At 47.2% G+C, this 15070-nt stretch overlaps 5 protein-coding genes across 5 annotated transcripts; 3 read left to right on the top strand and 2 right to left on the bottom strand.

Moving 5' to 3' along the window:
- Window positions 1–1625: 1625 nt before the first annotated feature.
- On the top strand, window positions 1626–4166 carry FPRO_12499 (uncharacterized protein; the record flags this gene model as incomplete). Its single annotated transcript, XM_031224304.1, has 1 exon — window positions 1626–4166. One exon carries the CDS (start codon window positions 1626–1628, stop codon window positions 4164–4166), a length of 2541 nt encoding a protein of 846 aa, XP_031089576.1.
- Window positions 4167–4224: 58 nt separating this feature from the next.
- FPRO_12498 (uncharacterized protein) lies at window positions 4225–5004 on the bottom strand (the record flags this gene model as incomplete). The annotated part of the gene is made up of 1 exon (XM_031224302.1): window positions 4225–5004. The coding sequence occupies one exon, from the start codon at window positions 5002–5004 to the stop codon at window positions 4225–4227; it is 780 nt and encodes a 259-aa protein (XP_031089575.1).
- Window positions 5005–5702: 698 nt separating this feature from the next.
- Window positions 5703–7932, top strand: FPRO_12497 (uncharacterized protein; the record flags this gene model as incomplete). The annotated part of the gene is made up of 2 exons (XM_031224301.1): window positions 5703–5829; window positions 5882–7932. The coding sequence occupies 2 exons, from the start codon at window positions 5703–5705 to the stop codon at window positions 7930–7932; spliced, it is 2178 nt and encodes a 725-aa protein (XP_031089574.1).
- A 3212-nt stretch (window positions 7933–11144) lies between these two features.
- FPRO_12496 (uncharacterized protein) lies at window positions 11145–13557 on the top strand (the record flags this gene model as incomplete). The annotated part of the gene is made up of 2 exons (XM_031224300.1): window positions 11145–11572; window positions 11625–13557. The coding sequence occupies 2 exons, from the start codon at window positions 11145–11147 to the stop codon at window positions 13555–13557; spliced, it is 2361 nt and encodes a 786-aa protein (XP_031089573.1).
- An 846-nt stretch (window positions 13558–14403) lies between these two features.
- FPRO_12495 (uncharacterized protein) lies at window positions 14404–14754 on the bottom strand (the record flags this gene model as incomplete). The annotated part of the gene is made up of 1 exon (XM_031224299.1): window positions 14404–14754. The coding sequence occupies one exon, from the start codon at window positions 14752–14754 to the stop codon at window positions 14404–14406; it is 351 nt and encodes a 116-aa protein (XP_031089572.1).
- Between the last annotated feature and the right edge of the window lie 316 nt (window positions 14755–15070).

Here is a 15070-nt window from a genome sequence, read left to right as displayed (position 1 = left end):
ATTCTTATTGCAAAGTATTGCAGAAGCTGAAGGTTTTACAAAATGGCATTATATTAATAGAATGATTCTCCGCTTCTCCGTGTCACAATAGCTTCCTTACCTGTTGCATTACGCCGAATTGTTCTCCAACTAGTTAAAGAGCAATCATGGAGCAGCAGCATCTCAGCGATGTTGATTGAAATACTCCACAGCACCACTGTCATATGGACTGTGAGGATTCTTTAGGCGCGAGAAAGTTTATCGCCAATGTAACAATTGTAACAGAACTTTTCATTACTGAGTGAATAATGAGTGATCTATTCAGCAATCTGTGCCGTTGGGTGACCTACCCTACACAGCTGGGTCATCATGATTCTAACCAATCACAGCCCTTAATTCGTATAATCGCAGAGGGACAAGTCGACTCAGCCTGTGGGTCTAACAAGTGAAACTACCAGGTACACAACAAGCGATGAAGATCTAATAACCCCTTAACGAAGAAGATACTGTAAACTGGAAAGACAAAGATTCCAGGCGGAAATAACTCCTTATGATCCCCTTGACACGAACGAAGTTTGGATGACATCATCTAATCGTTCAATCAACACCATTCTAAACTTTAATGGTAGAAAACGTCTGATGTGAAGATCTGATTCTGCATGGTGAGCGCGGGTTCCCGCGTTAGATGTATTCTAAAACCCCGCGGGCAGCGAGCGTCTGGCCGAGGATAAATAAAATGGATATTTGCGGATGCAAAGTAAATTTCAGGCAGGAGCTGAAAGATAATCCTGGTTAGCCAAATCAGCCCTGAATCCTTCGCTCGCAGGGCGCGGAAGCCGACAAGAAATGGCTAGAACGGGAAGCTGCCGAAATCCCTTTTGAGCACTGCCACAATCCGTCGAAGCCACAAACCTTTGTGCCGCCAAGGGTCTAGAATCTGTCTGGAACAGGTTCACCCCGTCTTACCCGCTAGCCCGTCGTCCATTAGAACACGCGACATTTTCGCTTGACTCAGCACAGCCCTACAAATTACACAATCGTAATGACAGCACACAATCCTCCAGGCGCGATGGTCTGTTTCGAAGCATCTGTACAGAAAGTTGCCTATGTATCCTTTTTGCTGCAACCTGTTGATGAAACGTCCTCATTACATAAGAGAAATTGCCCAAACTAACCCGGATGTCGGCAAGGACTACGCACATGCAAACTCAATCTCTCAAATGTCATGACCCAACACGGCACAAGTTGCCGTTTGCTAAGGCTCCATCTCAGGGGAAACCTGCCACTTAGCCGGACCCAGAACCCCTAGAACCCACCCGCTGGCATTAAGTCTAGCCCCGTCTAGTCTAGGCCTGAAAATCTAATACGAGCGAAAATACGACGCGACAAACCACAATGCATCGTCGAGCCCATTGCGGCATGGCCCAAGTAAGCGCTATTAACGGTCCAGATTGCTTCTTCCTGCTCGCGTGCTCAAACAGCACTGCACCATGCTCGGTCAGGTAATGAGGCTAGGTAGGCACTAAACTATGGGGTAATGTTAGTGAAAGGGGATGTAGGCACTTATTTAAGGAAAAGGGTCTTGGCTCCCTATTTCACCTTTTCCCCTTCCTTTTCTCGCTTTTTTAGTCAGCACGTCATTCAAAATGGCCCCCTTTAGGAGGATATGCTTGCTGTATGCCTCAAAACTAGCTAACCAACGCCTGGCGTTCACTCTTACCCTGTTGGCAGTATGTGCTGCCAAAGGAGTTCATCTTCATAATCACAGAGCTTCGGTGACGCCCAAGCGCATGCTTCTATTCTTTTTCTCCTTCTTCACTCAAGATATCCTTTTACTCCTTCTAATCAGACTTCTCCTAAGTCACTGGGTGCCTAGTGCTGGCAAGCCACGGAGCATCGTCAATACACTCGCATTCTCCTTGATCACCTACAACACTATCATTTGCACCGTGTCTGTTTCCTTCTATCTAGTCTCGGGATCTGAAATCCACTGGCGCAATATCGGCTTTATGGCCGACCCTACTGCTCAAGCGATTATTCTATCAGGCCTCACAGCTTTCATCGGTGTCTTCTGTGTCTTCGCTTGCTTGGGCGCACTGCTTCAGGTCCCTTGCTACTCTTTATTCGGTTGGGGCGCAGATCTCGTCAACTGGCCTCTTACTTTTATCTGCCGTCAATTGGGTCATCGATTTGATTACGATGCGTTATTCCAACGGGAGGATCTGTCATGGCTGGACATCGAAAGCACCTCATATCACGACAAGGAATTCAAGGAAAATTTCAACTCGCCCTCGGTCTCGCTGTTGAGTTCACCACGAAGCTCCAGAGGAGGCTCACCAGTACGAAGATCTAGACTCAGCCGTTTTCTACGCATACTTCCTTACCCCATTGTTACTCTACTATTAACGGCGCTTTTCATCCTTACCTTTATTCGACCCAAGGACCCTTCCCTGATCTTCCTTTCTTGGACTACTGGACTTTTACCTTTCATCGACTTCGCCTCGTCACCATTCCTCGACAATCTTCCATCGGTTTTCGGAAAGGGGGTACAGCGAACCTGGGATGACCGTACCGCACTCGTGCAACCTACCCCTTTCAGCTGGCTTCCAATGGATATACCAGCCCTAGACGGTTTCAAAGACTGGTATCTCGAGCAGCCACATTATAGCGCCAAGTCGGACCCCATGAGAGTCTCAAATCTAGACGAGCCCTTGCGAGATTCTCTCCGAGGAAAGCTACAGAACCTCAACATTCGACATGTAGTTTTGTTCTTCCTGGAGAGTACCCGACATGATGTCTTCCCTATCAAAAAGGATGGTCTAGTATGGAATCGTTTTGCCGAGACCTTTCCGAATGGACTGCCACAGGACGTCCAAGAGAAACTGGCCAACTTAACACCAACAGCAAACTTCATCACAGGCGATTACTCCGACGGTTTCGAACACGCCAGTAGACCGAAACGAGGGGGCATCCGCTTCACAAATGCACATACCTCAGGAACATACACCCTCAAAAGCCTAACAGGTTCAATCTGCGGCATATCTCCTTTAGCTGCAGATTTCAACCTGGACTACAGTCATCATATCTACCAACCTTGCTTGCCACATATTTTCAACGCACTCAACAAAGCAGAAGAAAAACAAGCCCGAACAAAGGAAGCCAGTCAGAAGGACACGTGGAAGTCCTACTTTTTCCAAGCAGCGAAACTCAACTATGATAGCCACGGTGCTTTGATGTCTGCGATGGGATTCCCGGACGAGGGGATAATTGGCCAGGAGTATCTTCGCAGCGCAAACGCAAGGCACGGAGCAGTCACGTTGGAAAACATCAACGACTTTGCTTTTGAAGAGGACCCACTGGAAGACTATATTACCGATGTCTTTGAAAATGCCAGGACAGAAAACAACCGAGTATTTCTGAGCCATATAACATCTACCAGCCACCATCGATTTCACATGCCCAAGAAGGAAAAGTATACACCGCTAGCCAACGGTGGTCACCTTGATATGATGTCACGATACATCAACACAATTGGTTACGAAGACAGATGGATTCGCAAGGTCCTTGACATCTTGGATAAGCAAGGAGTTGCCAATGAGACTTTGGTCATCTTTCAGGGCGACCATGGTGTATCTCTCCCAGAAAATGATATCGCCTCGCCATACTATAACCCTAATGTTGGTGTTGAGCATGTGCCGCTAGTCCTGTCCCATCCGCAACTGCCCGCCTTCGACGTGGACGAGGGCGTGCATGCAACTCAAATCCTGCCCACGATCCTGGATATCCTCCTCGAAACAGGCTCACTGAGCAAGACAAGCCGGGAGGCAGCCCAGGATCTAATCCGCAATTATGAAGGACAATCGCTCATTCGGCCCTTGGCTGCGGGTAATGGGCAATGGCAGTTCACCATCACCAATCCCGGGCGCGCTATGCTTAGCATCCGAGACGGCCGGTATCCAGAGCGCCACCTTGTTGTGCCTATAATAGAACACGTGGCTTGGAAACTGGCAGATCTGACAAAAGACCCTTACGAACACAATCCTGTACAAGCACTAGACTTTAAATCGTTCTTGCAGGAGGTAGAACAGAGGTTTGGAAGAGAGGTTGCAGAGTGGGCGGAAGAAGGTGCATTTATGACGAGATGGTTCATCAAGGAAAACAGCAAGCGTTGGCGTTTTGATCTTTAATCAGCACTAGACGGAATATCTAAAAATAGATAGGAGGAACGCATTCTATGCCTCCATTTTACCAGAAGAAAGTCCACGCGCTCGCCCCGATGACAAACAATATCATTCCCCACCTCGCTAATCCTCGGTTAACGTGCTTCTTTGCAAAGCTATCAATAGCTTGGCTATCGTTGATCCTTGGGAAAGGGACATCTTTCGGGACTGGTAGATCCAATGCCTTGCACAGCGGCTCCCAGCCATCGCGAACATCTATGAATACCAAGCGATTCTGCGGCACATTTTCCTTCAGCCAGGTGATGTGCTGGTTGTATGAGCTACTCGTCACTGGCTCCGTTTCTCCAAACTTCAGAAACCACTGCTGGCGCAGCGCATTGATGTAGTCGACAAAGTATCGTAATGAGGGCAGAGGGAAGAGGACGAAGCGAAGGAACCACTGTGTTGATTTAGTACTAACGGTAGCCATGCTTCGTTCCCACGCGTCAACATCGCGCAAGGTGCAGATCACTTTGGCATCTGGGTAGATGGCCATCAACTCTCGCACAAGCGTTGACCCAGGCGAGTCAGTGATGGCGACGAATCCGTCAACGCGTTCTTTGATGAGATCTAGATTGGAGTGCTTTATGGAAATGGCTTCTGGCCTCCACTGATTCAGCACCTGAATCCATGTTTTGATCTCTCTTTCGGGGCCAAGAAATGATTGTGTGCCACCATGGTATACCGGACCGTCGAGAAGAATCTCCAGCGCTCGACTGATCGATGCAGTCCCGGTGCGGGGAAGACCAGCGCCAATGACTTGAAGCTTGGTACCTGGCCGGGGCTGAGAGTATTGTTGACCCATTATGGATACCAAAGGGACAAAAGCACAGTGTTTTACAACCAATAGAATGAACGATTTGAAAGATTCTGGTTCTATGTGAGACCAAGTACGGGCTGCGGGCTTTATACAGCCACTTTGTGATCGCCAAGAAGCTCTTACCGCCTACCGCCTTTGGGCTTTTGCACCGCTGAGGTGCGCTGCCCGTGATTTTCCCAAGAGCAAGTGATGTCAGAATATTACGCCCAGAGGAGTTGAGAGCGGTAGAAAATGCCTTTTATGGCCTAGTTCCAGGCTTATTCTCGCATGAGATCTTCTTGGCGATGATCTTCGATCCATTTCCTGGTGTCCGATTGGCCAAAACTTCCGAAAAACCAAGCCAGTCAGACGCTACAGACAATATTAATACAGCAGGCATAATTAAGCTTGTTCTTTGGAGTAAAATCGCCCGCTCAGCTCCGCCTCGTCTGCACAGCTTCGTCCCGCTACGTGTATGACTCTGCTGCTTACTACGACGTCATGATGGCTATGCTACTGTTGTCGTGGACTGAACTTATATAAGTATGAGCAGGACATTGCAGTTGTGCTATCATCGATCAGACTAGACTGTCCATAGTGTATCACCTCGAAATCAGAGTCAAATATCCTTTGCCCCTTCTTTCATAGACTCGTCACTTCCCTTTATCATAGAATACACCGTTGCATAGACGTATACCGTCGCCATGGCCCCCAGCTCAGCTGCGTCCAATCTGTGCACATCAGCATCTTGTGTGCACATCGCTTCAGAGATACTCGGAAGTTTGGCTCTAAACTACACCGAGATTGACCCTTGCGAGGACTTTGAACAATGTGAGACCTACCATACACCTATCTCCTCAATTCAAGTCTAACTTCTACTCAGATGTTTGCGGCAACTGGGCTGCTCGGCACGAGATTCCTGCGGGCGGTGTCTCTACAGATGGACTCACTCTTGCCCAGGAAAACGTCGACAGTGCCTTGAGACAGATCCTTGAGAGTCCATATCCCTCCGGCGAAGACGCTGGATGGATTACAGTCAACCTCACTAAGGAGCAGTCCAAAGCAGACAAGGAGATCTTTTCTATGATACAAGATACGTATCAGGTATGCACTAATTATACAGCACTCGAAGAAGAGGGACTCCAAACTCTGCAGGAGATTGTCAAGACAGTTGTCGATCTGTACCCTACTACTCCCGCATCAGGCGGCAACAAGACAGCTGCAAACACAACCAAGCGATCTGCTGCACTGGGCAAGACTTTGACCTTCTTTGAGAGCGTCGGCATTCAGACGTTCCAGCGCTTCATACTCAAGCAGAAAGAAACCGACCCCGACGCGGTCCAGCTGACCCTTTTTCCTCTACAGCCTGATGAGGTGGTCCTCCCCGCTACGGAGCAGGATCTCGAAGAGTACATCAAGATCGCGTCTCAGCTTGTAGTCGCTGTTCACCCTTCTAATATCAGCACGACAACAGCTGCCAAGCTAGTCGCGTCAGTCATCGAGTTAGAAGGCAAACTAGTGGCTGCTTCTACCTATGCCGAACAGAACGGACCAACATCTGACCTGGTCTCGATTGCCGAGGCGCAGAAGCAATTTCCCGAGCTGAACTACGAGTATGTGATTGAGGAGCTTGCTCCAAAGAACTGGAAAGGCGACATCCAATTCATTGCACCCGCCTATTTCAACAATGCATCCCAGATTATCTCTGAGACTCCGAGTACGATTCTTCAAGCATATTTTGTATGGAAGGCCATTTCCTCTATCTCCATCTACATCGAGGCCGATCTGACGAACGCGTATAACGATTTGGTGACTAAGATCAGGAAAAGAGATCCCGAGAGCCCTTTACCCCGGTGGAAACGCTGCATTAACTTAATGAACTACGGAGTTGCGTGGACCCAAGGCTCCCAGATCACATCGCAGTTCATCGGCCCGACGGGCTTGACATGGATACTCTCACGCTTCTTCGTGGACAAGCACTTCAGCCCTGAGGCTAACGAACTTACATCTGATCTTGTTCAACACATCAAGGACTCCTTTTCAGAACGCATAGAATCGCGGGATTGGGCATCAGATGAGGTCAAGAAGGCGGCTATTGAGAAGGTGGAGGCAATGAAGAAAATCATCGGTCTTCCTACCTTTCCTGATGCAGTAGACCCAATTGCCCTCAAGGAATATTATTCCGATGTCGAGATTCAATCTTCTCTGGCCCTAACTGCGCTGAGCTTTGCCAAGTCCAAGGTTAAAAATAACTGGATGACTTTGGGGAAGCCATACAACAGGGGCCAATTTGTCTTGAGCACTCTAACCGCCAACGCCTACCACGCCCGCACTCTGAACCAGATCGTTCTCTTCGCAGGATTCCAGCAGTTCCCTATCTACGACGTAGAATTTCCGTCTTATCTGCTTTATGGTGGAATGGGAAGCGTCGTTGGACACGAGATCACGCACGGCTTTGACAACACTGGCCGCAACTTCGACAGTATTGGCAATGCGACACAGTGGTGGGATGAGAAGTCGATCAAGGCCTTTGAAGAAAAGACCAAGTGTTTCATTGAACAGTACAATAACTTCACTATCCTGGCGCCCAATGGCACGAATGTCCATGTCAACGGAACCCTCACTCTTGATGAAAACATCGCCGATGCTGGCGGTGTGTCTTCCAGCTATGAGGCCTGGAAGAAGTGGGAGGACGAGAAGGGTAAAGCGAAGAATCTCCCTGGTTTGCAAGGCTTTACCCACGAGCAGCTCTTCTTCATCAAATGGGGTCAGACCTGGTGCTCTAATGTTCCGCCCGAGTTAGGTTTGACACTGCTGGAGGATGACGTGCACAGCCCGGCACCTGCAAGAGTTCTGCTGCCTCTTAAGAATACTGTTGGGTTCAACAAGGCATTTAACTGTCCCAAGAAGGAGCCTGTTTGTGAGCTCTGGTGAGGAACTACTTTGGGAGGGTGATATGGGCAGCAGACACGGCTCTATGTTACCAGTCTTATTTTCACTTTTTTTTGTTCAGGCTACTTGTACTTAAGTCAATGGTAACGTCAGTCCCAATGAACTTGACTGAGTGAAGTATCATATTGTATTATTCATATTAGCAAGTTGGGGATCTGTGTATTAAACTTTGACATGTATGTATGCTAAACCTTTTTCTAAGATCTGGAAGTAAAAGTGAGCCCTAATAAGCCACCAAAGTACGATACAAGAGGGCATTATCTAAGCTCTGATTATATATGTGAGCTTGGTCGAGAAAAGTACAATTGTAACTCGCCCCCACCACCAGTTTTATTCCCTCCAACGTGAATGATGTAAACCCCCATTAAGTTCACACACGAAAGAACACGCCAACAGAGGATTTGCCTTAGCTGGTTCGCGTGTTCCAAACCTCTAGAAAATAACCCGTACCGTCGATCCAGAGAGCAGCTATGGAAGCCTTGAGATCTCCAAAGGGATCAGCTCCGCCCTCAAATTCCCAAAGCAGTTTAGAAGGAGGACGACAAAGGTTTTATCGCAACAAATATGGCCAATACAAATACAACTAGACTCGATTTAACAACAGTCTACATCTATCGAGACGAAAACGATATAGAACCTCCCGATGATCCTGTTCGCACCACTTATTACATCCATTGTATAAATGCAAGAGATACTCCAGGATATCACGAGCGTGTTGCAAATCTGATGAGCCCCCTGTGGTGCTCAGGTTGCGAAGCCGAACACCCCGCTGTACAATTCTCTAAGACGTCCCGATAGGCAAACGTCTCTTCTAGATTTTGTATTGCCCACCAGGGCCATGTTACCGTCTGCCCCCATCTGAAGATCACTTTGGAAGATCTTATGACGTGGCGAGATGCAGTCGGGACTCAATAGATACACTGTACGGAATAAACCTGCCCTTGCCGTGGTATCGCTATCCGCTTCACAGGGATATGTGAGAAATTTGCCTTTTCTAAACGTACCGTCTTTGTGGATTGGATTATACCACTCGATGACTCAGGTCATGATACTCCTCTGATAGAATGATACATAGCGAAGACAAAAGAGGCGTACAGATCATATCCGCAGGTTTTCTGTCCTGCGTTTAATGCAATTCCTGACCGTCTGCTACAAGCTAGATTCTTCGGCGAGACTGAGGTGGCATTTTCAGGGATATCAGGGCGATTTTGCAGATGCCTTGACGGTTGTACAGTTAGCTACGTGTTGGGATTTGAAGCCGACAGTGTGGACTTGTCACGTCCAATAAGTATGCTGGATGATGCCGAGGGGCCTGTACCGCAGGGCTGGGCTCACAATTTGGACCCGGCGAGCTACAGTCACTTTCGGGTTCCAGAAACCATGTATATTAACTGGTGTTCTGATCCAACTTGCGTGACCACGGGTGAGCTCCTGAAGTTCTAAACAATGGTTACCATGGATGAGAGTTACTGGAGTGGTCCTGATGAGCCAGAGGCAAAGTCAGAGCTATTGGACTCCCTCGTTGATAAAAGTATTGGATCCATCGTGTCAATATACAGCTCTTAATCTCATCAACAGCAAGAGACAGGAAGGCTGAGGTGCGATTCCTAAGTTCTGCAAAAGCTTAGGTAAATTTAGTTGATATTTAGAAAGCCTTGGACTAAATTTAGATTATTTAGGATAACATTCCCAAGCTCTTTTTTTCGGGGTCCAGATTATCGTGCCTAGTGATTCGACTCTTGTAGGACGCTGTGAGACTCTTGATTACCTCAGTGAGCTTGTCGGCGGCCTTGGTGAGAGTCTTTCTCAAGCTAGTCGTTCCCAGACTTGAGGGCTTCGCTGTCGATGATTTCTTTGAACTTGCCAGTGTCGCATCGACGTTGTGACTTGCTATCAAGGCCATTGAGCTTTCCGCTAACAATACAAATGTATTAGACCATCGTAAAGACATAGACATGAAATCCTTACTATTTGCCATGGAGGCGGCGCGCGATCGTCATTCGATCGTGGGCGTCCTTTAGGGCCTTATGCTCTTCGGAGGATTGACTTTGATACAGTTTGCTCAAGCGGTTCTTCAAATCTTCATGCTCTTATCTGACAACTGCTCTCATAGCAGCAGCAGCATTCTCATTGTCCTTTCGGCGTCGTTCTTCATCTGCAATTTTCCAATCTCACCTCTTAGCATAAATTGTTCAACCCTAATTCAAGAGGGCGATCATCATCGCTATACGAGCGATAGTCGTTGATACAATAGTCAAGACGACAGGGTTTGGTTGACTCATTTTTGCGGGTATTGAGAATTGAAATTGGCTTTTTTGGAGGGCTTTAACGCTGGTGAAACCGAATTCAGAGTACCGATTGAGGTCACAGTTGCGAGTTCCCTGTCAGGGGTGCAAGAAAGCTTAGGGCCTTTATCCTAAATTTTATAGAATTTTATTGAAGTATTTCTAAAAGTATGCTAAGCTTACTTAAAGTTCTACATTATTTAGGATAGATGTCCAAGGCTTTAGACTCATGCGGACGAGGCAATAATGCTTTTTAATAGGGGTAGGGAGATAGGGATACTGTATCTGTATGTGAACATAAATAGAAACCGAAGTGAAGGGGCGAGTGCACAGATCCAATTCTTTCGGGCATGGTTTGACCGTCCTGCTTATCTGTGCATTCTAGGTCCTCTCAATGGCTCGATCTATCTCTTAGAAGCCATCATCCCATGGCTTCTTCTCAGCAGGCGAGGTAGCTTGTAGCTTTGTGTACTTTGCGTATAAGGCGCGCGATACAAATATTAGGAGTTAGGTCTATTAAAGAAAGATTGAAATATCGAAAACACAATTCAAGCAGCATAAAGTATCCGAACACCGTAGACTGATGATGCTAGAGCCTTTGCCCCTACGGCCTGACACCTCTTCCTCCAGTTTGTTTGATGCAGTGATTGTACCTTTAAAGCTCTCTACTTTGGGGATCTTTTTTAAGCTTGGTATTTGCATTTTCGATGACGATTTCGGCCTTGGTAGAACTACTCGAGCACTGGTTCTTCGACAGATAATTGGCAGCACATCGGCGGTCACAAGGAGCTTCAGAATTGCCAGTCTCACGTGACATAAGCGCGGGGTTTCGTAGGACTTGCACATTCCTGTCAAATACAAAACCTGTCACCTGCTCCTCTATTCCCCCCAAGCATCTCTGTTAATGCCATGGCGGAAGCTATTGGCTTAGTGGCTTCTGTTGCTAGCCTGCTAGACCTGGCGTTGAAGCTATCTAATGCATTACACAACCTCCAATTCCAATTCCGAAACGCGCCTTATCTCGTTCAAGCGTTGGAAAATGAGACAGAAGCTATCAGGACGGTTCTTGCTCATGTTGAAAGCTCAATACACTCTACAGCAACTGCGGGACTTGGCGGTCCAGGTAGCTCCGGGATACTGGGTGACCTCACGGCTGAAATCGACAAAGGCGCGGCTGTCCTGAAGGAGCTAGGCACATTTATCGACAGTCTCAAGAACGAGACATCTACCTTACGAAGGGTCAAGTGGATTCAAAAGAAAGAGAAGTCAGCAGAGCTCATAAAACAGCTTAAAGAAGTGCGGTCTCGTATTAGCGAGTTACAGTTGGCATACAGCAAGTAGGTTCTCCGAATAACGTGCAGTCAATCTCAGAATAACATGAAAATATAGCTCAAGCTTAACTCGCATCGGACTTATATTGCAGGACATCCAGATTATGCAACGCAGCCACTATGCCAAGACTCATAGCTTGGAAACTTCTCTACTAGACACAAAAGACCAACTCGCAACTGATCGAGATACCACGTTTACAAACCAGTCGGACATCGCCACAGCTCTAGAGGCCTTACAAAACACAACGCCAAGGTTGCCAACAGAATGGGTGGAAGCTATCAGCAACCAGTTGGCAACGAAGACAAACACTGTACGTCCTGGTCTAGCAAGGGACAACACAAATGTGTCAGCCCATCAACCTCACGGAACACAGGGCTCCCAGGCCATATCCTCGCCACTTCAGCACTGCGCACTAGTATTCAAGCTAAAACTAGTGCAATCCCAATGCTCAATCAACTGTGCCTGCAGATGTCACGCTTCGGCATCTTCATACCGTCCTTGGAAAGCGCTCCCTAAATTACTTCGAATGATCATGGGTTCGGTAATCGTTGAGTACTGCAGTTATCCCGTGTCCAGAGCGACTTGCGACTTGCCTTCATGTTCCAAATCGCGTCCAACTCGGCTCGCAGTTAGATATGGCTTTCCGTTTTGGTCTTTCAAGTACGCGATTCATATTCTGGTGGAGAGGCTATCAACCAGCTGTCTCACGTTTACTCTAGCCTTAAGACACATAAACCCTATGAGAATCTCAAGAAACAACATACTTTACAACGTCTCAGCTGGAAATCTGGGTGCTGTGAAGCAAATCGTGTCTGAGAATCCGACTGCCGTATTGGATATCGACTATGAGGGAAATTCGGCGTTGCATGTCTCTGTTCAGTCATTTCTTCCATGGGAACTTGTGTTTCAAATATTGAAGGTCCTTCTCCAAGCTGGTGCAGACCCAGACCAAGCAAATGAGGATGGCCTTTCTTTTCGGCATAAAATCGCGAATCAGCACCTCCAGAAAATCATACCATTCAAGCTACAGCCTGAGCTCCAAAGGCTGATTCAGATCTCTCAGTGTTTAGATGACATTGACTTGAGCTTCATACATGAGGTTGTTGTTAAACGATGTCCAATCGACATAGGCCCTATTCTCAAGTCCGGCAAAGCAGATATTTTGGCACAGATCCACAGTAAAGACCGGTTTGGCATGACTCCACTCATGTATGCTGTTGCTTTAGGCGACGCAAAAGCAGCGGAGGCTCTGATCCAAGCTGGCGCCTCAGTCCACAAGAAGGGACCATATAATCGTACTCTTGTAGATTATGCGGGCCACCTACCCTCAAACACTTGTGCTACCATACTTGACTTGCTGTTTGCTGCTGGCGCCAATGCAATTGACGGTTTCCCCGCGGGATGGAGTCTTTTACATACAGCTGCTATCCGTGATAATGTCACAATGATAGACAGGTTGCTGCGAGAAGGCGCACAGCCAGATTGTATCGGCCCGAATGGTAATCGCCCGATTCACTATGCGGCGAGCGATAACTCTGTTTCTGCCATTCGCTTGTTGTATGAGCAAGGTGCCAATGTAAATGCAATAGCTGATAATGGACTGTCATCGCTTGGTGTAGCGATCCAAAAGAATGCTACCGATGCGCAAGCAACGCTTCTTGAGCTAGGCGCTGATCACCGTATAACCGGTGACTGGGGGACTTATTTACACGTGGCGGCATATTGGGGTAACGAAAGAACCTTCAACACACTATCTTGTCTTAAGCTCAAGGGCTTAGATGTCGATGCCAGGAATGACAAAGGCCTAACAGCAAGCGAGGTTTATGAAAGCCGCTACGACAAAACGGACGAGCTGACGATATCATTCCGTCAACTAAGGGATTCTATCATATCGCTATCCCCATATGATTACTCTAGCGAAGGCGAACTTGGAGATATGGATCAATTCGTTGATGCATATGAGTTCTTGAGCGGTGATGGGTTGTGTTAGATCTATAACTGCCAAGACATAGGTTGGGCACTATGTTTAAGTTTAGCGCACGCCATTTATGATAGAGTTCACTACGATTGTGGGGGGAAATGATGGTAAGAAGAATGCAATAAATAATAAGGTGGAGCAAATGATTCAAGGGCGCAACAATCAAAGTTCCTAGGGATTATATTACTGGCGATGGAGTAGGGCGAAGTACCAAGGTACGGAATGCATAATGAAAAAAAACCTGCAAAGTGAGGTCCGCAAGGACGATTGTCAAAAAAAAAAGGACGAGGGACAACAAGAATATTGTTGAATACAGGATAGGCTGTGATACCTGACTTATGTTCTCTGTAGTGTAGAGTTCAATCTGGCTAGACTTCTGTTTTAAGTAATCTCCTGCTTGGCTGAATAAAGTTTCAAGGCATATGATGAGTTGCTTGGCAAAGTAAAAGCTCCTTCACTCAGTGTCTTCGGGAATCAGTTGGTGACATCAATTTGCGCTCGACAAAAGAAATTCGCATATAGTAGAGATACTAAACTTCTCAACAATGGCTCAAGTAAAACAAATTACTCTAAATCCACCTAGAAGATTTTTGTAAATGAATGCGCCTTTGTCCAAGGAAACTATTTCTCTCATTGCTCTATTCCCTTATAGTTCATCTTCTTCTTTTATGTACCTTTGTGAATGATGAAAATAAGCCCTTCTTAGGTGAACCCTGGCTTGACCCAGGTAACTTGTTCCATCTGTAACTGGCCTTATTAGTACTGTCGGTTGCTGGGATGATAACTGCCTATTCTACAAGATCGAGTCAGAAGGAGTGTGCATTCAGCCGGCTCAACCGAAGGTGTCTACATACCCAGCTAGTAGAGCTTAGCACCCTGAGCGTACTTGACAGGAGAATGGCCATTGATATTGTAGCACTGCTTAGAATGGAAATAATCTCCATTATTAGAGTATGTGTCGTAAATGAAGGACTCCTGAGAGCAACTCGGCTGGGCGTAGAATGCAATTCTCTGCCCGTTGCCCGGTCCGAATCCGTTCTCCTTGTAAGATTGGAATCGCTGAACTTTGGGATTGCAAGCTGCGTTGTGATCGACAGTGAGAGTCTGTTCCGTGCCAGTGCAGTCACGGCCAGTGTAGGTCTTGATACCAACGGCCAGGGTGCCTTGAGTGAAGAGGGCTGTGGTGATGAGAAGCTGGGAGAAATGCATACTGAATAACTTGGGCGTGTTCGGTGACTATGTGATCGAAAGAATGGCCTGATACTGTTGGGACTGTTTAGTTCTGGTGGTTGAGGGACTGTTCTGGAAAGAGACGCGCATGTGTATTTATCTAGAATAGTATTGGCTGCTGTATACGTGCACAACAATTATCTCATCGCACAACTAATTCTCGTGGAATGTTCATGGCGTATCGGCTTTACAAGGCGTATCGAGTATTTTGCGTATCCAAAATACCAAGCGTATTCAGATGTTGGCCCGTAAGCGGCATGGACAGGGGCGCCTGCATAATTACGCTGTAAGTGGC

This window comes from Fusarium proliferatum (genome assembly GCF_900067095.1).
Source record: "Fusarium proliferatum ET1 genome assembly, contig: FPRO_scaffold015, whole genome shotgun sequence".
Classification (NCBI taxonomy): domain Eukaryota; kingdom Fungi; phylum Ascomycota; class Sordariomycetes; order Hypocreales; family Nectriaceae; genus Fusarium; species Fusarium proliferatum.
Note: the sequence above shows the minus strand (reverse complement) of the source record. Positions and strands in the feature narration are given on the sequence as shown.